The sequence below is a fragment of the Thalassophryne amazonica genome, chromosome 5, assembly GCF_902500255.1.
Source record: "Thalassophryne amazonica chromosome 5, fThaAma1.1, whole genome shotgun sequence".
Classification (NCBI taxonomy): Eukaryota; Metazoa; Chordata; class Actinopteri; order Batrachoidiformes; family Batrachoididae; genus Thalassophryne; species Thalassophryne amazonica.
In genome coordinates, this window is record NC_047107.1 from 69,525,555 (window position 1) to 69,551,362 (window position 25,808).

General features: G+C 40.4%; 1 protein-coding gene across 2 annotated transcripts in view; it reads left to right on the forward strand.

Annotated features, from left to right (window-relative positions):
• Positions 1-255: 255 nt before the first annotated feature.
• Positions 256-25,808, forward strand: part of smarcad1a (SWI/SNF-related, matrix-associated actin-dependent regulator of chromatin, subfamily a, containing DEAD/H box 1 a) — a 65,873-nt gene continuing 40,320 nt past the window's right edge. Inside the window, exons 1-5 of one of the 2 annotated variants that reach the window (XM_034170485.1) lie at positions 256-676; positions 8,877-9,015; positions 22,583-22,709; positions 24,294-24,363; positions 25,244-25,332. In XM_034170485.1, coding sequence (XP_034026376.1) covers positions 562-676; positions 8,877-9,015; positions 22,583-22,709; positions 24,294-24,363; positions 25,244-25,332 — 540 coding nt within the window. In that variant the 5' untranslated portion in view covers positions 256-561. Of the gene's footprint in view, positions 677-8,274; positions 8,421-8,876; positions 9,016-22,582; positions 22,710-24,293; positions 24,364-25,243; positions 25,333-25,808 lie in introns of those variants that run through there. The other variant, XM_034170487.1, reaches the window with a different exon arrangement.

The following is a 25,808-nucleotide window of genomic DNA, read 5'->3' on the forward strand; positions in this document are numbered from 1 at the left end:
GAGCATCATAAATGATGTTGTATGGCCTGGCAAGATAGTTCACATCCTATTCTTACTGTCGGGAAGAATTCCTCGTTACCCTGTCGCACGATTAGAAATATGTTTACTTTGTTGGATTTTAGTGTATTTCCGATATTTGTAGACCAAATGTTCAATAACTTAGCGTGATAACGCCGAGAAAACACCTACTCAAAGCAAACGAACACGGAAGTGGAAAATAATTAATATCTTCTCAGCCGCCAAGCTCTCGTCTTTGGACCAATGAACGGAGCAGTGAAATCTGTGATTAGCGGGAAACCGGCTGCTATCGACGTCAACTATTAATTATTGCGATAGTGTACATCTATTCTGGCATTTCCGAAAGAACTGTATATCGTATATTTTTAACGTGTTGCTACAATGAGCCCGTGACAGTTAGGGATATTTGTCTTAAGACTGCTATTTCTCCCTGGCACGCTAACGCCACTAGTTAGCTAGGTGTTCCCTTTGGCTAACAGCGAGTAGAGTGAGCAGGCAGAGTCACAGAGACAAAGGGCTGCTGCACCCACTGCATGGATAAAAATGAGTGTGTTTAATTTAGACCGGTTTCGTTATGACAAAAATGCAACGACTGCAACGAAGGACGTCCAGCATACCGGGTCTAAAAGTCCAGAATCAGAGAAAGAGAACAAACCAGGTAAGCAGATGTTAGCTAAAGGTTGATGTCCAGATGTTTGTCAGACATGCTACCGTTAGCGGAACAAAAGTAACACGTGACGGTTATTTCATTTATTTATTTATTTATTCAATAGCTGTGGGTACAATGACCCACGGAGACCATAGTAGAGCGGTTAAGGCCAACTTTTCACAAGAATCGTTCAGTTTTTGAAGAAAGCATGAAACTTTGCACAGGGATACTATGGGACCTAAGGACCATGAAAAAAATAGACCCCCAAAACATGTGCCCCCTGGTGGCTGCCATATTGAATTTTAAAATGGCCACTGAAATTGACCAAATTTTAATATTTCCATTTATAATATGCAAAGGACTCTCTGGTCGTGGTGAAGAGAGAGCTGAGTAGGGGGGCAAAGCTCTTGATTTACCGATCGATCTACGTTCCGATCCTCACCTATGGTCATGAGAGTTGGCTCATGACCGAAAGAACGAGATTGCGGGTGCAAGCGACCGAGATGAGTTTCCTCCGCAGGGTGGCTGGGCGCACCCTTAGAGATAGGGTGAGGAGCTCGGTCACTCGGGAGGAGCTCGGTGTCAAGCCGCTGCTCCTCCATGTCGAAAGGAGTCAGTTGAGGTGGCTCGGGCATCTTTTACGGATGCCCCCTGGACGCCTCGCTGGAGAGGTGTTCCGGGCACGTCCTATTGGGAGGAGGCCCCGGGGAAGACCCAGGACACGCTGGAAGGATTACATCTCTCGGCTGGCTTGGGAACGCCTTGGGGTTCCTCCGGAGGAGCTGGGGGAGGTGTGTGTGGATCGGGAGGTCTGGGCGGCTTTGCTTGAGCTGCTGCCCCCGCGACCCGACTCCGGATAAAGCGGAAGAAAAAGGATGGATGGATGGATATGCAAAGGACAGTAATTACAGCATCTGTTACTGTTTTCAATATTGGTATATTTCAATGAAGTTCAGAATCTAGTCATATGGCAGCCATATTGGATTTCAAGATGGCTGCCTTGTTTTTTACTTTTCTTTGCTTTTCTTAAAAATGACAGTAATGCAGGGAAAGAAGTTGATCAGAGTTTAGTATTTTTGGTTCTAAAATCAGTAAATATCAATGAAAGTCAACCTCAAAGGGTCTTGAGGTTCTTATACCAGTGTTATGTAATAATAAAAACACCTATGTGGATGCTGTGGCACTATTATATGCTGCCAAGCTGCCCAATACATCAGAGATTACAGTTAAGACAGTGCTAAATTTCCAAAGCAAAAGTGCAACTTAAAATCCTATTTAAATTCTTTCTCTTGTTTGCTTAATAATGCTTATCTTTAATGCATTTACTAAAGTACTAAACATTTACTGAATGCAACTTTAAATCATTCTGTTTGAAAACAAAAACAAAAAAAATTGAATATTCAAGTTTGCTGTAACAAAGATAGCATAAAAATCTCCAGTTTTTGCATTGTGCTTTTTAAATTTTTTTATGTTACAGATCTACACGTTTAATTATAATAAATCAGCTGTTTGTTATAATCTTTTTTTTTTTTTTTTTATAAATTTGTGTCAATAATATCAGTTTGTGCAGGTAATTCACACTTTATAATGAAGTATCCCAGGAGCGATACAGATTATTCCACTATGGCTAAAATAATTCAACTGAAATGTGGAACTGGCATTAGCTGGATATGGCTAAAACGAACCATATCTTTTGGCCTTGTTTATATTCATTTGGCAGCCCACCCATCTATTTTACCTTTAAAGTTGCCATGGTGCATGGACATGTTTGAACTAGATTTCTGCCTCCAGGATTTAAACATAGATCTTTATTACCAGTTACTTAATTTGAAAGGTAATTCTCTGATATATACTCAACATATATGGCACTGTATGCTAAGTAGGATGCATGGAAAAATAGAAGAAAAATATTTTGACAATAGAGTGAAATATGGCAGCCATAGTAGAGAAGCTTGAATCTTCGACTGGACTGAGTTGCTTGACGCGAGGACGTTTCGCTTCAAATCGCAGAAGCTTCCTCAGCTAAAATGGCAGCCATCTTGAAATCCAGTATGACAAACATCTAATAGATGAATTGTGAATGAAACTATTGCAATCACTACTTCATAGATAACAAAGGCCTGAGGCTTGAATTTTGAATTTGTCACTAAAATAGCAGAGATAATCAATACTTAATTTTAATTGCAGCCATTTTGGAATCCAATATGGCCGGCATCAGGCAATTAATGTAATAGGTTAATTGGACTCCTCATTACTTATGGGTAACTTTTACAATTACGCTTCCATCTTTACAGAGGACTGATATTTTTCATAATCTTCATTTTAATGGTGGCCATCTTGGAATCCAATATGGCCTCCATCTCACAAAGTTGAAAATGAGTCCATTGGATTCCCTGACCCCAAAAACATGAGTAAATATTTTGGAATTGTGCTTTTATCTGCCTTAAATTGAAAGTAAATTGCAAAAATATGTTGAAAATAATGGCAATTTTTTAATCCAATATTGCAGCCACCAGGGGGCGTTATTTTTGGGGGTCTATTTTTTTTCATGATCCCTAGGTCCTATAGTATCACTGTGCCAAGTTTCATGCTTTCTTCCAAAACTGAATGATTTCTGCCTTAACCGCTCCACTACCAAGACGGTTGCGGACGAAGCTTTTTCTATTGGAAGCAAATGTCATTTTTAATGACTCGATGTCACAAAATACTGAAAATTATTGGTGTTCAAGATGAAAGACTTAACGATACAGACGGTTGCCCAGTTCCGGATCACCTTTTTTAAAGTCCCGCTATACGGAGCCATAATGCACCTGAATGTCCTTTAATTGTGTATTGTTGTTTTGGGTATTTGGATGTTATTTAGCTGAAAAATTCTGGGTGGAGTAGCGCTTCTACTTAATGTGTGAAGCCACATTATGTGTGGTGCAAACATTTGCCAGAAATGGATCACTTTTGCCAGTTCCGGATCACGACACTCTGCGTCACTTTGGGGGCATTCCTGGCATCTGGCTGGAGCCCTTCTAATGCAGAATGATACACACTGTGCCTGAGAATGTGTTTTGTACATAAAATGATAGAAATTATACTTATTAAATGAGAATTTACTTCATTTCGAAAAGCGCTGTTATACGTTTTTACGAGCAAAAAATGAAGTGTGGAGGTGAGATTTCTCCCGAATTAAAAAGTAAAAGCCCCCACATTCATGTCCATTCGTGATGTCGAGATGACCCCCAAAGTCCACAAGGCTCACAACTACAGACACGAGGCTGCTGCTTCACTGATCCGCAACCAGCAAATTTTTGCGTCAGAGATAAATGCGTGCAGCAATTAAACAGCAAGACATAACACACTGACATTTTCTACCCGAGTACCATATTTTCCGGACTATAAGTCGCACTTTTTTACATGTTTTGGCCGGGGGTGCGACCTATACTCCGGTGCGACTTATAAATGAAAAATATACCGGTAGGATCTCAATTAATTTACTGTAACAAAACAATTTTACGTGACAGAGTCGATCTATGTTTTAAAATGGCCACCGGAAAAGGAAATGCAATGCATCATGGGCACTGTAGTATGACGGCCATCCTATAGTTCATGCTGGTCGCAATAACCAATCAGAGAACAGAACTTTGGATGCGTATTCCTCACCCACAGCGTGTGAAGCTGACGAACACAGTGCTTGCTGTTATTCCAGCATGGCGAACAGAACAGCTTCAACCCTTGGATATCAATGTGAGCAGAGTGTTTAAGTTGACGCTGAGAGCTGCGTGGGAGCATTGGGTGAGCGACGGCGGAGGATTAGCGTGTGCACTTGGAAGGAGCTGGCGTCGATGATTGTGAAAAGCGTTTGAAGCAGACGAACATGGTGTTTATTCCAGGACGGCTAACAAGACAGCTTCAACCCTTGGATATCAGTGTGAGCAGAGTTGACGCTGAGAGCTGCATGGGAGCACTGAGCGACGGCGGAGGATTAGCGTCTGCACTTGGAAGGAGCTGTATTGACACCGCTGGGCGGTCATGAGCTGCGCAGGTAGGCGCTGCATGGTTCGGCTCGCAATGTGGTCCACAAAATACAAACATATCCGTAAGTAAAATGCAGCTCACGAGAGGGCACTCGAGGCTTGTGTGACTGTTCCTGCGACTTCTGACTACCATAGAAAAATAAAAATTTTAACGTTACTGATAACATAACAAGACAACGGAGAAGGCCCGAAAAAATGCCACCAAAAAGAAAATCATACTCTGCAGATTACAAGTTGCGACTGGTGAAATATGCATCCGAAAACCGTAGCCGTCACAATATTATCATCTGAACTTTTCATGTTAACATACCTGTATGTTCATGGGACTTATAGTCCAGTGGACCTTATTTATGGTTTATTTTTCTTTATAATGGATAAAGTGGCTGGTGCGACTTATACTCCGGTGCGACTTATAGTCCGGAAAATACGGTAAGTAAGTATTTTCCCACTCTAGAACCAAAAACACAGAACGGCTAACTCACCTTTGCTACATTTTAGAGATTGTTACTTTAAAACTTGCAGAAATGAGTGAGTCAGAAAAAGCACGCACACCGGGATGTTTTGATTCCTCTGCTGGTCACAAGGATGGCTGGATCTGGTTGAGCTTGTGGTCGTTTGTAGACAAAACATCAATCTTTCCATTGGTACCAAGTATTAGCATATTTGTGCTGATTACAAGAAACGGCGGCGCAAAAACTACAGCAGTGATTGGGAACTGGCAATGATCTGGAACTGGGCAAGTGACTGTACCATTGGTGTGTATGAAAGGTCAGGGTTGCCTGGGTTCATGCATGCTGCTGCATCCACTACATAATGGAAACACCTTGGACCCTGGATGGCAACCACCCATGGAAGGCAGCTGTCCATCTCCACCTCCTGAAAGTTGCCATCCATCTTTTGCAGCCAGGTTAAACACAGGCTTCCTGTTCACATTCTCCAAATGTTGGTGTCCTCAACACTAAGGCACCTACATGCTGGATCATGCACAGAGAAATGCATCACAGAGCCAAAATGTAGTAGCTGATGTTCCCTCACAATCCGAGTGATACTTCTAATCTTGAGGCCCAGTCACATCAAAGATATGATCACGTTATGACTTGCACATGACTGAAAATTTTTAAAAAATTGCTGGACAGTTATGAAAAGAGTGTGCAACCAATCGCAGGGGTCGTGTCTGATCACTGGATTAAAAATCTGCTGTGTGGCTTTTGATCATGTTCAAAATCCAGCAGAGACTGATTTGAAAATTTTTAGGTCATAGGAGCTTCCAAGAATTGTTGCACCATCAGTCTTGGTTCATAGCACAACTACTTGTGCAACATTGTGTGACACCTTGTTGCATGATTTGTCATGCAACTGCTCTTAGGGCTGCCGCGATTAGCTGACTAGTCATGATTACGTCAACTTTCATAATAGTCGATGACTACTTTAATAATCGTCATTGTTTTTTATAAGTTTTGTTTTTCTCATCGTCTTCTACACATCCATCATCCAGTCTGTCCTGTGCATCTCCATCTCTGTTTGGTTTCCCTCTGCCTCCAAACATGACAGGCACAGACACGTCTGCAGAAAAAAAAATCATTAGAGTGAGCTTGCCTTCCATCTGGGACTTATGCCGGTCTAGGACCAGGAAGTGAGCTGGTAACATCTCTGTCGACCCCTCGCACCCTGGACACACACTGTTTAAACTCCTCCTTCTGGTCGACGTGACAGAGCTCTGTACGTCAAAACAATGACACACAAGAACAGTTTCTTTCCACAGGCCACCACACTGATGGAACAATTTAACCTGCCAAAAAACTCACAAGTTCATCTACCTCATGTACAGTTTAACTTCAGTCTTTTGTCTGTCTCACACATCCTTTTCTTTTTCTCTTCTTGCACCATTTATTTTTCTTGCACATTTCATTTGCACATTTTATTACTATAAATTATTCAGTGTTTAGTGTATATTTATACATGCCGGACAGAGAGAGTGCAGCTCAAACTGAAGTCATATTCCCTGTATTCTGTGGATACTTGGCGAATAAAAAAGCTATTCTGTTCTAAAACTGCTGCTTTATCTTTCGCTGCCTTTCTGTCCTTGACGCACATCCACAGTAGTGGCAATCTGGGTCAGCTGTGATGTCACCGGAAAATTTATGTCCAAACAGTATCATGGCTTGCTGGCAACGAAGCTCAAAAGTTTGGGAGCATTTTAACCAAATTAAAGAGAAAAATGGGAAATGCAAAATCTGCAATAGACCTGTTCAAAATGTCAAATGTTACAAAAATCTTTTGGCCCACGTTGTTCTTGTTCCACTATTAAAATAAAAGATCTGTGCCAAATTTTATTGTAATCGGACATTGTTTAGGGGTCCCCCACAAAGCAGCAATTTTCCCCAAACAAGCAATGTAGTAATCCAGTAATGTTCTCCTCTGAGTGACCAATCAACCACCACGTTTTGTGATTAGAAGCTATCACATGTACCTATAAAAGAAAAATAATGGCGTCAGTCTTCTTCCGTTAGGGTGACGTTGCCTTGCCAGCAGAGAAAGAGGACAATGTGTCACTCTGGGGGACCTCTAAATTTTATCTGATTGAGTTCATATTTGGTCTGCACCTATAATACCCCAAGTGGAACAAAAACATGTGGCTCGAAGTCTCTTACAACTTTTATTTTTTCACTATATAATATGAACAGCCTTAATCTGCAAGGCAGAAGTTGGCTTACACAGCAGTGATATAGGAGCATCTGAGAAGGAAACACATGGCTGATCCTGATGAAGCGAGAGTCGTCTTGGTAAACTAATTGGCTAGTTAGCCACTAACATTGTCTGTAGTGAGCTACTTCCTTAGCTGTAAACGTTAATATTACAATGACAATTTTGTTAGCCTTAGTACACATGTTTGCTGTAACGTTATAACAGTTCAATTTTCAGTTTATTTTCATTTATATAGTGCCAAATCACAACAAAGTTGCCTCAAGGCGCTTCACACAAGTAAGGTCTAACCTTACCAAACAGTGATGTCATGTTTGAAAAGGAAATGTGATAACACTAATGCTTTATAATACTAAGTTTCAGTGCTAAAAAAAAAATACTAACACCTCTGTCCAGGGACCTGATCTCAAAGGCTGAGGACCCAGAGACATGACTGTCACTGCAGAGATAAGTGATTCCACAAGTTTAATGCTTTAATGCTTGCTATAAAGTCTTTAAATTTAAAGCATTTAATTATAGAGGGCACACTGAGCGTGCATGCATCTGCTAAAGCCCCACTCCTCTGTTTTCAATCTCATTAAAGTGCACAATGGGCCACAATTTTACCAGATTATAAAAGTAACAAATCAATAAGACATTTTAAAAATAAGGATCAAAACAAAAATGTTGCATCCACATCTGCCTCAAAATCTAATCAACACATCCTTGACTTAAAGTCTCCCTTACAACTTGTGGAATTTCATTCATGGATTTGTAAGACAGCTTGTCGACAGACTGACACATAAACTTAACCTCTTTGGCAGAGCTAAATATAATGACCAAAACTCCAGCTGACATTGCATGACTTTTTGTCGTACATTTGTAGGTTTTGTAGCTAAAATCAAAGAATCGCGTAACTATTATAGCGAGTTGTGTTTTGCGCTATTTCCTGTGGTTATTGGCCAAGCTACAACTCGGCACACCTCTTCTTATTTCCCCAGAAGCTCTCACCTGGCCCCATTGGAACACCAAGTCCGTCCAAACAGGTACACCCCTCAGCAAATATCAGGGATTTTTCTGGAGCTTGGTGGACTCTGTCAGCTCAGTCCTGTCTGCTTGGGTGTGTAACCCTGGGCAAACGCACTGTATCTCTGTCTTCAACTCTGGGTGCTTGCCACCCATGGCAGTTCTGTAATGTAGTGGATGACAAAGCACGGCACTTCTGCATGTACCCAGACCTGTCTTGTGTCTTTCTAACTCTTCATCGCATGAATTGAAATGTGGGAAACAACCTAATGCAGAAATGCTGCATGAGGAAAACTTGTGGAAATGACACATTCCTGCTGTTGCTCAATAGTTTTATGCAACTGTGGAAAAGAAAATATTGTACATGGTTTTACTCTAATGTACATGCTTGGTGTACTTTTAAAATTCCATAAGTGCATCACTTTTTGTATATATTTTTGTTAAAAATGCTTTTTTTTTCCCATCCCCCCATCCAGCTCACATGAAGACTGTTAAAGACCCTGCAAAGTCCCACGTCCGAGGGGTGGTTTTTGAAGAAGCCATAATTATTGACTTGGAGGAGGACGAGCTCCTCTCGAAACCTAATTCCAAAATGTCTTTAACCAGCAATTCCAGGTAAGTGTAAATTACTATATGTGATACTCAACACAAGATTTCTTTTAATCTAATATTTAAAGCTGACCGTGCGTGCGTTCACTATGCACAGCCACAGTAATTAAGCAATCCACACCAAACTTGCTGTGGTGACTGGGGGCACCAAGGGGGATGTCATTGGGACCCTTAGGTTGAAAGCGTACATGCGCGAACACACACACACACACACACACGGTCAGCCTTATATGTTAAATCACAACATGCTCAATGGAGCCCTTATTTTCGCAGTTCACATGGTACTCAGGTCAGGTAGCAAGTATCACATTTTACTTACTACATAGTCACAGCTGGCTAGGGTGCACTTTAATTACAATCCGAACAGGCCAGTGCGCCTGTGTGCCAGTTAAAGTGCACATTTGTTTCTATTAAAATGTACCTGCTTTGTACTGCATGCCAGAGCATTGCAGTGATATGACATGCTATCAACATTTATCATCAGTCACTTGAGTCTGACGAATGTCACAAATTGCTCTATGAAAATTAATGATGACAACATACACACAGTGCAGTGCAACGCCATTGCTATTCGTAGAAGTGATGTGTAGTACTATAAACAGTAAAACTGTCAGGAGACATTTAGAGTCAGAAATGTTAGTAGCTGTTATGGTAAAATATATTTTGACCAAAATGTATGTCAAGCTGTTGTAACATTGCAGTAGTCAATAAAATATGGTGCCTGAGTTTATTCTATATATATCCTTTTGGTGTTTGTAGCAATAATCAGTTATACAGGATGTAAATAAACAATGTTACTGTGGGTGCACTTGTGCTTAATATTTGGGTTGGACCAAAAATTGTCTGTTTTTACCTTCTGCCCTGATGAGAGAAGGCCTGAGTGACCCACTCCAAGCTAACACTGATGACATGATGTTTATTAATACTGCTATTATCGCTAATACTTGGCTCATTTTCTCTCTCAAACCCCCCATCGCACCATGTCCTCAAAAAATTGGGTGGATAGAGTAAGAACTTGTACAGCATAGTAGGAACACAGTCAAAACTGACGAGGACATGGACAAACTGGGACATGTTACAGAATAATAAGGCTGCCAAGATTAGTTGACGAGTCATGATTACGAGTCATGACTATCAAAATAGTTGGCTACTAATTTAATAATCAACGTAATCGTTTATTTTTTAACCTTTGTTTTTCTCTCAAAACTGCTGCTGTACGTTCTGCTGCCTTTCTGTCCTTGACGCACATGGGCAGTAGTCAATGGCGGTTCTACACTGAATTACTCCCCAGGCGAGATCCCCTTGTGTGCCTTAATTGAGAGAGTGGCGACATGTTGAATCAAAAAAAAAAAAATCGCTCAGGTGGTAAACCTGTGAACCTACGAGGTCTGTTAGAAAAGTATCCGACCTTTTTATTTTTTTCAAAAACCATATGGATTTGAATCACGTGTGATTGCATCAGACAAGCTTGAACCTTCGTGCGCATGTGAGTTTTTTCACGCCTGTCGGTTGCGTCATTCGCCTGTGAGCAGGCTTTGTGTGAGCACTGGTCCACCCTCTCGTCATTTTTTTATTGCGAATAAATGTCTGAACGATTTGGAGCTTTGCTGCATCAATTTTTTTCCAGAAACTGTGAGAGACCTCCAGGTGGACACCGTTCAGAAAATTAATATGGCTTTCAGGGACGATTTTGTGGGGATTACACAGATTAAGGAGTGTTACTGCCGCTTTTAGGACGGCCCACAACTGCTGAGAGCGCGCCGCGCTCCCAGCGCCAATCGACAGGCTCAAACCCCGCTGAAACAGCCAGATCATTTCCAACATGAAGGCTTTGTTGAACCGGGACGTCGTCTGACTTTGACAAAAAGGCAGGAGACGTGGACATCAGCACTTTTTCGGCATATTCCACTGTTACAGGAGTTTTTTTTTCATGGAAAGAAAAGCAGAGGGACGCACCACGGAGCCGTTCATTACGCGGCACAAAACCACCTCCGTGTTGGTCTCACAGGACGGCTTTCAGGTGGATTTCAGACGGCTGTCGGTGGGTTTTCAGTCGTGTGACTGACCGAGAAATTGTGGATGAGCCTGGACATGCCAGAACATGTCCTGTGAGGCTTCATCACGGCGTTGCTTTGCGCCATGCGGCTCCACCGTGACGCCTTAAAGCGGCAGTAACACTCCTTAATCTGTGTAATCCCCACAAAATCGTCCCTGAAAGCCATATTAATTTTCCGAACGGTATCCACCTGGAGGTCTCTCACAGTTTCTGGAAAAAAATTGATGCAGCAAAGCTCCAAATCGTTCAGACATTTATTCGCAATAAAAAAACGACGAGACGGGTGAACCAGTGCTCACACAAAGCCTGCTCACAGGTGAATGACGCAACCGACAGGCGTGAAAAAACTCACGCATGCGCACGAAGGAGGTTCAAGCTTGGCTGATGCAATCACACGTGATTCAAATCCATATGGTTTTTGAAAAAAATAAAAAGGTCGGATACTTTTCTAACAGACCTCGTATTTAGAAAATAGCATTCGCTGTTAATCTGTCTACATGTAAATCCAGCTATTTTATTTATTTATTTGCTGGAAATGCCGGGTTGTTGTGCATTTGGATGCACAAATAGACACAGCAAGGGCTTCAAGATGTACAGATTCCCTTTAGATCCGAACAGAAGAAAAATTTGAGAAAGTAAAGTCAGCCATGTGGGATGGAAGCGACTTTATTGTTAAAGCTTTGAGAGGTAAATTTATTGTTCAGTCCCATGTACAGTAAAACTCAACTAAACTGTCATCGTATAAACCAGATATTCGCAGTCACCGTACAAAAAAAGTGCCAAAGTTTTTGTATTGTTTGCCGTGTAATAAACACCGTATATAACAGATTTTGTACAGTGGATTTTTGCTAACAATGGATAAAATGGCCAAGCCGATTACAATGTATTTCCATGAAACCCTTTGCATGTAGGACCAGAGTCATTTCGGCGATTAAAAGTCCGACCATTTATTTTTTCACTACATGCTCAACCTCGGAGCTGCAGCCTGGACGTGCACCTGTTAAATCAGACATAAAAGGCTGTGATTTGACACTTTGCTGCTTTCACTGCCTCATCTGCCATCATATTATAATAGTTTTTTGCAGTGCACACGCTGATTGCATTTTGATAATGGATCAAATACATTTGGCAGAAAAAAATTTTTCAGAGGAAATTTTGACCGGGTCATTAAATTAGGTGCACGTCCCGATTCAGGATTCCCTGTAGATATGGCTCACATCGGATAAATGTCCCGTCTGATCACAGTGTATTTCCATTAAAAACCCTGAGCAACCTGGACGTGCAGAGGTACAAATTAAAGTTCAGCTCTGACACTCGCCAATTTGTGGAAAGTGGGAGAGGAATCATTTCTGTGATTTAAAAGTGAGACCGTTTAGTTTTTCAAACCGTGCTCAGGCTCGGAGACACAGCCTGGATGCACATCTGTTAAATCAGACACAAAGGGATGTGATTTAACACTTTTCCTGTTTTTAATCCTTCATCTCCCAGCATAATATATAGCGCGCATGCTGATAAATGGATCAGAAAAGTCCACACATTTACAGCACAAAGTCGGTTAAACAGGAAAATGTACAGCTTACCTTTGATTTGGAGGTGATGATTGTGGAAAGAAAAGCTTGTTGAAGGTCAACAAGCAGCATTTGCTCAGAGAACTGTGGGTCCTATTTACTGCGTTTTGTAGCTGGATATCCAACATCACCTACATTTGCAAAACATTAACTCTGGTCTATGGTAATTACATCAGATTATTCACTGTTTTTGATGATGTATCCTGACATTCCAATTTTCTCGCTCTTTTTATATATATATATATATATATATATATATATATATATATATATATATATATATATAAACTCTTCAAAATTTTCCAGGTAGCTTATAATGTTCTACAACTGCTTTTACCGCTACTTACACCCAGCATCAGGCCCTAAATGGCATCTTTTTTTTTCTGTTTATTTTCTTTTTTCTTTTTTTTTTCTTTTTTTTGCCGCCTCTAATGTAAACAATTGGGCAACATAAATCTGCAGTGGGAGGCCGGTATCGCAGACCGAACGGTCCGCCCTGCCTTCACTTCTACTTTTAAGATTAGGCTTAAAACTTTCCTTTTTGCTAAAGCTTATAGTTAGGGCTGGATCAGGTGACCCTGAACCATCCCTTAGTTATGCTGCTATAGACGTAGACTGCTGGGGGATTCCCATGATGCACTGTTTCTTTCTCTTTTTGCTCTGTATGCACCACTCTGCATTTAATCATTAGTGATCGATCTCTGCTCCCCTCCACAGCATGTCTTTTTCCTGGTTCTCTCCCTCAGCCCCAACCAGTCCCAGCAGAAGACTGCCCCTCCCTGAGCCTGGTTCTGCTGGAGGTTTCTTCCTGTTAAAAGGGAGTTTTTCCTTCCCACTGTAGCCAAGTGCTTGCTCACAGGGGGTCGTTTTGACCGTTGGGGTTTTACATAATTATTGTATGGCCTTGCCTTACAATATAAAGCACCTTGGGGCAACTGTTTGTTGTGATTTGGCGCTATATAAAAAAATTGATTGATTTGATTGATTGATTCACTGCGTATGCGTCATTTCTGTGTAGGGATGGGTATTGATAAGATTTTATCTATCGATTTTGCTTATCGATTCCCTTATCAATACCTCTTGTGGATTTTCTTTGTACTAAAAGTAGGCTTTACAGGTTTTCTATGTCAGCAACATTTTATTGAGTCTTAAAGTAAATAAATATGAAATTGGTCACTGTATACTTGATCTCTGGACATGAATAAAAATAAATAAAATCTGTAGTTTTTGTCAAAAACATTTCCTTTCAGACATTTTGACATGAATGTCTCTCCATACCTCTGAGCTGAGCTCAGCCGGCTCCTGCACGTCAGCGCAGGATGTCTCATTTTGGGAGGAAAAAAACGTTTTGATCGATTGCAGTTTGTTTGTATTACAACATTTGGAAAGAGGTGTCCATTGATTTAAATGGCATTTCACTTTGAATTTATTAATTCCGACCGTCGTTCAAACCTGACTCGGCAGAGAGTCGCACAGCATTTGGAGCTGTGTGAACTAGGGATGGGTATCGAGAACCAGTTCCTTTCGGGTGTCATTAAGAAATGATTCGATCCACCGACATCAATAACCTTTTTACTTTAACGAAATAAATATGAAATTGGTCACTGTATCCTTGATCTCTGGACATAAATAAAATAAACAAAACGGCGTTTCACTGTGAAGTTATTAATTCCGACTGGATTGTATCGTTCTAACTTGACTTGGCAGAGAGCCGCGCAGCGTTTGGAGCTGTGTGAACAGAACGGAGTCCCAGTTAGTAACTTTAATCCACACAAAAGTGACTCACGATTAGTAATGCGCGATGTAATTGCTCTGGAAACCCGCTTTGACCGTCAGTAAAGACCACATCCTACATTCAGATGTATTGAGAGCCACTCTGTTCTCACAACTGTGGAATCTTTCAGGCATCTGCTAATCTGGATATTCATTTGGCTTCCCCAAATACAGCTGCACTTCAAGGCCGCTGTGATTAAAAAAAAAAACCTCTTCAAGAAGATCAACACTTAAGCCTCGCTCCCTGGTCATCCCCCTCCCCTCAGCTTCTCCAGCTCTGACGTTGACTGTGGACAGTGGACTGCTCAGGGCTGAACCCCTCCGCCTTCCAGGATTGTCGGACAAGGCCGTTGACGGCGCCTAATAGGCTGCCTCTGGAGTGTTCTGATAAACTGGACCTTCAAATCTCGGTTGTCGTCCTGCGTCTTTGTTTGTCTGTGTGATTATTGTTTTTCTGTGCTGATGGGGGTTTTTTCCTCATTGCTGCTGTGTAACGCAGCGGCTATGAGGGCTTTTTTCTCTTTCTTCCCTCGTGTGTGCTTTTTATGTGTTTATGTACCGGGCCGGCCTATGTGTGTTGTGTGTTATGTGTGTGTCGTTTGTTATGGGTCGGTCTTGGTTTGCTCAGCTCTGCTGTTGACCAAGGCAGGGATGTACATCTGGAGCTGGTCCCCGGGCGCCTAATGGCGACTTCTGCTCCTAATTGGCAATTAGGATGAGTTAAATGCAGTAGACACATTTCATTGTGCAGGGAACATGTTCTTTTGTGCATATGACAATAAAGTTCTTTTGAATCCTTTGAATCCTATAAACGATATACGATATAAACAATAGAAAAATGGTCTATGATAGAGATTTTAATTACATGCTTTATCGTGGTAACGCATGTTGATGACGTCAACTACCCGCGACCTGCTGCTGCTTGCATCAAACAACATGGCGGAAGGCGAAACGGAGCGACAAGAACTCGTGAAGAAGACCGGTGCAACTTCCATTATTTGGAATTGGTTTGGATTTAAACCGTCCGACGAAGAGCAGAAAACAATACTCTGCAGAATGTGTGGGGCAACAGTTTTAGCTAAGACCGGCAATACAACTAATCTGTTCTACCACCTCAAAGCAAAACACGCCATTGAATACCAAGAGTGCCAGCGAATGCAGGCGGCCCCAAGCTACAGACACAAGAACATGGGACAGAAATTCACTATATAACGGACGATTGGAATCTTGGCAGCTGGTGTTTGCAGACGTCGTACTTCCCTACTGAACATACGGCCGAGGAGATAGCACAAGGACTCAAAGACACGCTCGAGTCATGGGGTTTTAAGGAAGAAAGCCAAGTGTGCATCACCACTGATAATGGAGCGAACGTGGTCAAAGCAGCGTCTCTGAATGATTGGACCAGGCTGCAGCGCTTTGGACATAGGCTGCATCTCGCCATCGGTAGGTTAAATATTTAGTGCATAATGTTATAATATTTTAACATCCTGTTGTAGTAGGGATGGGTATCGAGAACCGGTTCCTTTCGGGTATCGTTAAGAAATGATTCGATCCACCGACATCAATAACCTTTTTACTTAATGATTCCCTTATCGGTCCTTCAGAGTGGCCGTTGTTTTTGGGGGTGTTTGTCAGGAAAATTATAATTTCTCTACATTGATTACAGACCCTGCAGCAGGTCTGTAATCAACTTTTCTGCAGCGTGGCTTTGCTTTGAACCTTGAACCAATCGAAGCAGTGATTCGCAGATCGAAGCAGTGCTTCGATCATTGCTTGTTGATTCATTTTTTTCTTTCGCTTCCCCCGCTAAAACCCTAAAGAGCATATGGCTGTGAGTATTATTTACCTTTTTTATGTTAAACCCACCTGTTATGGTCTTCTGAAACAGTTGATGTTTTTTATAACTTAAAAACGTGACTGATGCTAACACGTTAGCATGTCTATGGCATTTTCAGTGTTAAACTTAGCATTAAGCAGTTGCAGCTGTCAAGCGTTTGTTGTCGTAAAAGAGTAAAATGTATTACAAATTGTAACATTTTTTAAATTTATTTTTGTTTATATATTAATAATAATAGCAAGCACAGCAATAATTGTAATAACTAATTTAATGATTATATACAATTTTAGAGAAATAGACAAAAAGAACCTGAATTAAAAACACAACAGAAATATAAAACCAACTTACAATGAACATACATACATACAGAAATAAATGTTTCCTGTGAACACCTAGTGACTCTTACACCTCCATTTCATCCCTGTCTTATTTAAGTTTAATGACAATTTGTTTCAGTCAAACCATATTTTCAATGTGTTAATTTCTTCAGTGATTTCCTCCAGAACTATCTGCCAAACTAGAAAACTACTGCATCCCAGTAAGAGCAGAATACTACTGGAATGAATTTGAATAAGGAAAGTTGGGTGTTTGTTGTTTTTTTTTCCCCTCACTAAATGGATGCTGCACTCACTGCATTTTATTGTCTGGAATAGTCCCAGATTGCATTTCAGAGCTTCTAGAATTCAAACATTTTCGTGCAGGTGGTGTTGGAGGGTAATTTTGGGTTTCAGCTTTTTTTGTTTTTCACCACTTTCATCGCTGAATATGTCAATCGTGAGTAGGGATGGGCGATACGGCCAAAAATCCATATCACGATACACACTGCAACCTGTTGCGATAACGATATTATCACGATACATAAATTATATAATAAATCATTTCAGAACAGGTTACATAGACCCTGAGGAAAGCCAAACAGCTAAATATATTGAAAGAAAGATAGAACATAGAATGTAGGCATACAACATTTATTATGCCCCCACTGTAATAATACAGAAAGCTGTAGACATAATGTTGATATAAATAAAAACAAAAACAAAAGAGGTGTCTTTTTATAGAACAGACACTGTACTGAAAATCCTTTCAACATAGTTAAATTTTGTTACCTGAACTGGTACTGTGAAGTAGGTTAATACTTACAGTATTAGGCATAGCCTTTTTAAATGTATCAGTGTAGTGCACCTATACTTCAAATGAAACCATTAAAGTGCAAAATGAAAACTTTTTTTTAAATAAATAAAATACTTCCAGTATTAGGCATAGCCTTTTTAAATGTATCAGTGTAGTGCACATATACTTCAAATGAAACCATTAAAGTGTAAAATGAAAACACAATTGGAATACTTACAGTATAAGGCACATATGTAAGCTAAACAGCATTTTTTCAAGTATAAAGGTTTCTTTTCAGTAGTGCCATGCCATAAACAGCAAAAAGTGCAAACAGTATAGAAGGCATAAAGTGGCAAAGAACAGAAAATTTGGTGTCTTCTCTGTAAAAAAAAAAAAAAAAATACTGAAATCCTTAAGACCATATGAATAATATAAATTTCACACCACCTTTAAAACTTTTGATCTCAGCTGTTGTATAGTAAGATACAACATAACACAACATAAATGGTAAATCCGGGAACTCACTGAGACTTGTTTACATCATTTGACATTTGTTATGCTCTAAAGATTATTTGCCAGAAATACAAGCTTGTCTACAGTCTCTGGCTTCAACAGAGATCGGTGGCATGTAACTATGTTGCCCCCTGTGCTAAATGCCCTTTCAGAAGGGGCACTTGTGGCTGGGATACAGAGATATTTCTGGGCCAGTCTTGCCACCCTGGGAAAATTAACTTGGTGCAGCCGCCACCAGCCCAGGGGGTCAGTCTCTCCATCAACTGGCATGGTCCTCAGGTAACTTTTTAGCTCCCCTTCGGTGGCCTCTCTGTCAGCGAGAGCACCTGTGCCATCAGAGGCCTTTTTGAAAAAGCTTCCCAGGCTCCATTTGACTTTCTTCGATTCTGTCTCATCAGCAACTTCAGCAGCTTCAACACCAGCAGCTGCAGCTTCTATGCTTGTGTGTGACTCTGTGACCATTACAGCTTGCACCGCCAACAGTGACTGAATTTCTGCTACTGTTCTCGTCTTGATGAACGACTTGCGGTCATCAGCTATATATGTATCTTTAAACCGTGGGTGGACCAGTGAGGCCATATCAAGCAGGTCAACAGTTTCTGGGTCTGAGTACTTCTCATTTAAGTACTCTAGGATGATCCTTTTCATGTCCTTGGTCAGCTCTGCATCATCATCAGCTGCAGTAAGAACAGTGTTATTGAAAAGGTGGAGAACGGGTTTAATGTATGACACGCTGACATACTGTTCCCCAGACAGCGCGTCTGTGAACTCAAGTAGTGGGCCAAGGGTCTTGCTCATGCATTCCAGGACATCTGTATCTTTCCACGTGGGTACCAGGTGTCTGGTTTTCTTGTCTGCTTTCAGTACCTGTGATAGGGCCTTCTCTTGCTCAAACACCCTCTGGATCATCATCTGTCATGACCCCCACCTTGTGGGCGTTTCTGTGATGAGGCGCTGTAAGGGAAGATTGTGCTCAACCTGGGCTTTCTTCAATGCTTTTCTTCTTTTCCAAGAGTGGGAAAAGGAACTTATAATCTTCTTGCATAACGCAATAGCACGGTCGATTCGGGGGTCCTTCACACTGTTGATAAATAAGATATTATTTGTTAATTAAATCTCACTCTCCATCTCTCTCATGCGTACACACACCCGCATACTTACACACACACACTTCACTTAACACAAATGCCACAAATATAAAGCATTTGCTATATACTACATCTCTAAACACAAATGCAACATTACTATGCCGTATTACATGCACATTTGACTCTTTTACAACAACAAACACTTGACAGCTGCAACTGCTTATTGCTAACATTAACATTGAAAATGCCATAGACATGCTAACGTGTTATCATCGGCCCCGTTTTTAAGTTATAAAATACATCTACTAACTGTTTCAGAAGACTATAACAAGTTGCTTTAACATAAAAAGGTAAATAATACTCACAACCATATGCTCTTTAGGGTTTTAGCTGGGGAAAGCGAAAGGAAAAAAAAAAGAATCAACAAAGCATTGATCGAAGCACTGGTTCGATCTGCGATTCACTGCTTCGATTGGTTCAAGGTTCAAAGCAAAGCCACGCTGCAGAAAAGTTGATTACAGACCCGCTGCAGGGTCTGAAATCAATGTAGAGAAATTATAATTTTCCTGACAAACACCCCCAAAAACAACGGCCACTCTGAAGGACCGATAAGGGAATCATTAAGTAAAAAGGTTATTGATGTCGGTGGATCGAATCATTTCTTAACGATACCCGAAAGGAACCGGTTCTCGATACCCATCCCTACTACAGCAGGATGTTAAAATATTATAACATTATGCACTAAATATTTAACCTACCGATGGCGAGGTGCAGCCTATGTCCAAAGCGCTGCAGCCTGGTCCAATCATTCAGAGACGCTGCTTTGACCACGTTCGCTCCATTATCAGTGGTGATGCACACTTGGCTTTCTTCCTTAAAACCCCATGACTCAAGCGCGTCTTTGAGTCCTTGTGCTATCTCCTCGGCCGTATGTTCAGTAGGGAAGTACGACGTCTGCAAACACCGGCTGCCAAGATTCCAGTCGTCCGTTATATAGTGAATAGTGAATTTCTGTCCCATGTTCTTGTGACTGTAGCTTGGGGCCGCCTGCATTCGCTGGCACTCTTGGTATTCAATGGCGTGTTTTGCTTTGAGGTGGTAGAACAGATTAGTTGTATTGCCGGTCTTAGCTAAAACTGTTGCCCCACACATTCTGCAGAGTATTGTTTTATGCTCTTCGTCGGACGGTTTAAATCCAAACCAATTCCAAATAATGGAAGTTGCACCGGTCTTTTTCACGAGTTCTTGTCACTCCGTTTCGCCTTCCGCCATGTTGTTTAATGCGAGCAGCAGCAGGTCGCGGGTAGTTGACGTCATCAACATGCGTAGTTTTTTATATTGTTTATATCGTATATCATTTATATCGCGCATTACTAATCGTGAGTCACTTTTGTGTGGATTAAAGTTACTAACTGGGACTCCGTTCTGTTCACACAGCTCCAAACGCTGCGCGGCTCTCTGCCAAGTCAAGTTAGAACGATACAATCCAGTTGGAATGAATAACTTCAAAGTGAAATGCCGTTTTGTTTATTTTATTTATGTCCAGAGATCAAGGATACAGTGACCAATTTCATATTTATTTACTTTAAGACTCAGTGAAATACATAGAAAACCTGTAAAGCCTACTTTTAGTACAAAATTCACAAGAGGTATCGATAAGGGAATCGATAAGGGAATCGATAAGGAATCGGATTGATAAGCAGAATCGATAATAGCATCGATATCAGTAAAATCTTATCAATACCCATCCCTAGTGTGAACAGAATGGAGGACGGTTCTCATTTCTTTCTCGCAACAAGACAGGAGTCCCAGTTTGTAACTTTAATCTACACAAAAGTGACTCACGATTGACATATTCAGCGGTGAAATTGGTGAAAAACAGAAAAAGCTGAAACCCAAAATTACCCCCAAATACCACCCGCACGAAAATGTTTACATTTTAGAAGCTCTGAAATATAATCTGGGGCTGTTCCAGACAATAAACTGCATTGAGTGCAGCATGGATTTTGGTGAGGAAAAAAAAAACAACTTATTCAAATTCATTCCAGTAGTATTCTGCCCTTACTATGATGCAGCAGTTTTCTGGCTTCGCAGATAGTTCTGGAGGAAATCACTGAAGAAATTAACAAATTGAAAAATGGTTTGATAGAAACAGATTGTCATTAAACTTAAATAAAACGGGGATAAAGTGGAGGTGTAAGAGTCACTAGGTGTTCACAGGAAATGGTTATCTATTTCTATATTTCTTTATTTATATTCATTGTTAGTTGGTTTTATATTTTCTGTTGTGTTTTTAATCAGGTTCTTTTTGTCTCTTTCTCTAAAATTGTATTGTAACATTATTAGTTATTATTACCATTATTGTTGGTTGCTATTATTATTATTATTATTATTATTATTATTGATCTATATACCAAAATCAATTTAAAAAATATTACAATTTGTCATACATTTGATCTTTTACGACAACAAATGCTGAGCCATTAATTATTATACAGAAAACAAATGCATACAAATGTGCTGAGACGCGAACAGCTTAATGCTAACTTTAACATTGTAAATGCCGTAGATATGCTAACGCGTTAGCATCGGCCCTGTTTTTAAGTTATAAAATACATCTATCAGCTGTTTCAGAAGACCATAACAGGTCGGTTTAACATTAAAAATGTAAATATTACTCTCAGACATATGCTCTTTAGGGTTTTAGCTGGGAAAAATTAAGATAAAGCAAAATAAAACAAAGAATCAACGAAGCAGAGGGTCAGATCAATGCTTCAAGCTTCAAAGAAGAGCTGCGCTGCAGAAACGGATGATTAGAGACATAATCATTTTCCCAACAAACACCCCCAAAAACAACGGCCACTCTGAAGGAGCGATAAGGGAATCGTTAAGCAAAAAGGCTATTGATGTCGGTGGATCAAATCATTTAACGAACCGGTTCTTGATACCCAACCCTATTTCTGTGCATTATTTTTTCATAATAAAAGATGGAGGAAGAGATCAGAGCGCAGCAGCAGCATGAGCTGCTGGTGCTACGTTCACTGTACCTTCGTCATTCCAAAGTGTCAGTAGCGGCTCACCGTTTATCGCCTTGTTTCTGCTTAAAACAGCCTCATTTCTGCTTAAAACTGACTTTAGAATGATTTAAGAGGTTTTACTTTGTCATCTGATGGTTAATGATCACATCTGTCTCAGACAAGCTGCTGTGGTCCCAAATAACGCATGCGCAGTGGAGGCAGGACAGACCAATTTTTAGGGTGGGACCGTTCGGTCTGTGTCACCGGCTTTAGTTGCAGGTACACAGTAAAGACAAAATATTAACTTGGAAACTGCACATTTTTCAACCAGGTTCTGACTTTTTAGGACTTAGTGCTGTCTTCTTCATTTGAGTGTGACAAAGGCCACCTTGTGTGTGGCTTATACCAATTTCATTGTTGCTGGAGAAATGAGGTATTAGAAGTAATTTAAAAACAAAAATCACCTCATTAATTTCTCTTGTATGTTACCGTTGTGTGAGTTGGGATACCAGCATTGATGTCATTGTCTAAAGATGATTTCACAAGTAATTAAACCTTTTCATGTGTGCTATTTCATATTCTTTTGATTTTCTTTTGTCTGTATTCTACAGGTACCCTATAGGGAAATCACCTAAAAAACTGATAAAAGATGATGCTGATGATGACAGTGAAATGGAAGATAAAATGAGCACATTAGTGGAGATGTTTCCTCAGCTGACCAGGGAGGAGCTCCTGGATGTGAGTACCAACATGAACTTTATTGGCTGTCTTTGAACAAGCAGAAAATGTATCAGAGTCTGCCAATTCAGCTACACATGGCATTTTGTATAGATGGGAATATGCTCTAGTACTTTATTTTGTCTTAAATATTGGACAACATTCTTAAAATTTCACAACATATTGTCAAAATGGTATTTCGACTTTGTTCTCAATGTTTAATTGTTAAAAAAAATTCTTAATCTTTTTCCTCTTAATGTGGCCATAACACTTTGTTGTAAGTAAGGATGCGACCAATCCGATCCAGTATCTGTATCGGCTTCCGATACTAACGTAATTCAAGTATCGGAAGATACCAATACAACCTGCGGTGTTTTCTGATACCAGAGAGCAGTCACGTCTGTCAAACCTCTCCACTGCAGCTGCCTCTTTGCTGTTGGTCTGTTGAGCGTGAGGAGGCAAGGGAGGAAGTTTCTGAACTAAAGCTGAGCTGTTTGAGAGAGGTCTCTTCCGCAGTTGAGGAGCAGTGTTATAGCCAAATTTCAACCCCGCTGTCAGGTTCAAATTGTCTGTGCCATCGAGCACGGAATTTCCAAAAATTTAACTGAATTGTTTCTGAAAATGTGTGCTGAAAAATCAGCCGGTTCAGCGTCCTGAGGCTGTGAAACGCTATGCAATGGCAGCTGCTCAAAGCAGAGCTGAACAGAGTTTCTACCCGCTGAATGGGGAAAAAATTCCATCAAAATCCTTGAGTATTAATCCAGAGATCCTCACATCTGTGTACCTAATGATGCATTTAAAAATTTGCTGTTCATGTTACAGTTGAAAGGCTTCTTGTTCCCAAAAGTTCCAAGTTTGCTCTGAGAGAGAGAGAGAGAAAGAGAGAGAGAGAGAGATTTCTTAGCTGTATAACTGGGGAATACAAAATCTCATATAAAACCAACAATAATGTTAATAATAATATTAAAGCAAACAGCGCTCTGGTATTGGAATAATATCTGTAGATATCCAAATTCAGGTATCGGGATCGGATCGGAAGTGAAAAAAATGTGGATTGGTCCATCAATAACTTGTAAGTTCTAAGAAAGTGTTATTTTTATTTAAAGTTAGCAGGGTTTTTACTCGAGGCTATCAAAATATGGCCATTGGGTACTGCGAAGGCTTTGTGTCTGTCTGTCTTTGCTCAACATAAGTTCAGTCATATTACTGCCAAGATCTACATTCTTGGGACACAGACCTTGGACAAGTTCAAAGATGGCTAACCTTGACTTATATTAAAAGCCCAAAAGGTCATTTTCTGTTTCCTATTTTTATGCTATGTATCATGTAAATCCATTTTTTTCGGTTAGGGTTGAGAGGTGAGGGGATGACAGCCAATCAGAGTAGAGAGGCGCTATGGCATCACTGGCTGGTCTCTCTCTGGCTGCTAATTCAACATTATTTATTTAATTTATATATGTGTGTGTGTATATATATATATATATATATATATATATATATATATATAAACTTTTGAAATTGTAATTTTATTAGTTGTTTTTCAATTTAGTGGTGCTTCTCCTGTCATGACTCTGTTCAGAGTGTCTTGTCCATTCATATTTCCAGGTAATTGGAGCCACAAGCACGATTGATGGTGCTGTAGCTGTATGCTTGTTAAAGTTTGGTGATAAAGAAGGTAAATAATCACCTACATATATGCAGATATTTTCAAAGGTAAAACTGCAAGCTCAGTTCAGTACAAATAAGAGGCAAATGCTGTTCAGTGAACTGTTCTGGTGTAAAGTTAAAAAAATAAAAAGCTTCACTTGTTTTGAATGTAAAAGTGTAACTGTTTCTAAGGCTCATGAGATCAGCCCAATACACAAGGAAAACAATTCATTGGGACAGCGCACTCTCGTTTGAACCCCTGCGTGGTATCGCAGGATTTGACCACTTCCGGGGGCAGCCTGCCATTGCGCAACACAAACTTTGCATCATTTCACTCGGAAAGATGGTACACTGTTTTGTTTTCGGCTGCAGTCACTGTAGTAGTCGTGAAAAGTGCAGGTTTTTTTCAGTTCCCAGTGGAGAAGGGAATACAAGGCAAATGGGAGAGGTCATGTCAGTAAATTTTAGTCTACACACTTTTGACAGAGGAGCTGCGGTCTTTCGCCTGTGCAACTGCCTCGACAAGTTTGAGCTCTGGGTCATAAACAAACCGCAGCGTCTGGGTCATAAACAAACTGCAATACATGTCCGCTTTCCACCGTATCTTCACTTTTTCTTTGCATTTCACTTTGTTTGCTGTGTAATTTGCCCAGAAACTCAGATAAAGTGCCATCTTTCTGATGGGGACATACGGGGGCTGTCCTCTGATGTAGGATTGTTGCATCATATTTTAACCCTGTAATGCCCACCCTCAAACGAGACTGCCCTGCCAAATTTTGTAGAGGCTGGCATGACCCTGAATGTCCCTGCCTTGTTTCAGTTTAAATTTTTTGTTGAGGGGCGATGGGATAGGCTACTATTTGAAAGTGTGTGTGTGTGTGTCTGTCTGTCTGTCTGTCTGTCTTTAGCCACCGGCAAGAAGAGGAAGCAGGAAGACAGCATCTGTTCCCAGGACAATGATCCAGTTCACCCCAACAAGAAGCGGAAACAGTTTGTGGTGAGATATTCAGATGATTTCAAATATTCAGAATTTGTCTAATTATAGTAGGGCTACCCAATCTGTTCCTGGAGGGTACCTGTCCTGCATGTTTTCATGTCTACTTGCTCTACTCAGACCTGATTACCATATTTTTCTGAGTATAAGTTGCATTTACCATTTCATACTGCAAGAAGAAAATGCATTTAATGTGCACATTATTTATTTATTCATAAGGTAACACGTAACGTTAAGGAGCACAGATAACAGGTTATACCAGTACAAAGTGCAAGTAAACTGCTTCTTTAATACACTGAACAGACAAACATATGTGAGGTGACTGTGCAATGGAAAATTCTTTTTGTAATACATTTGTAAAATATAAACTCACTGGTAATTGTCTTCTTGCTGTTCAGTTTTTGCATAGGACTCTTAAAAGAGCTGTGTCCTTGTTGTTTCACATAGTCCAAATAAGTTTTCTTCCAATTACACTAAAG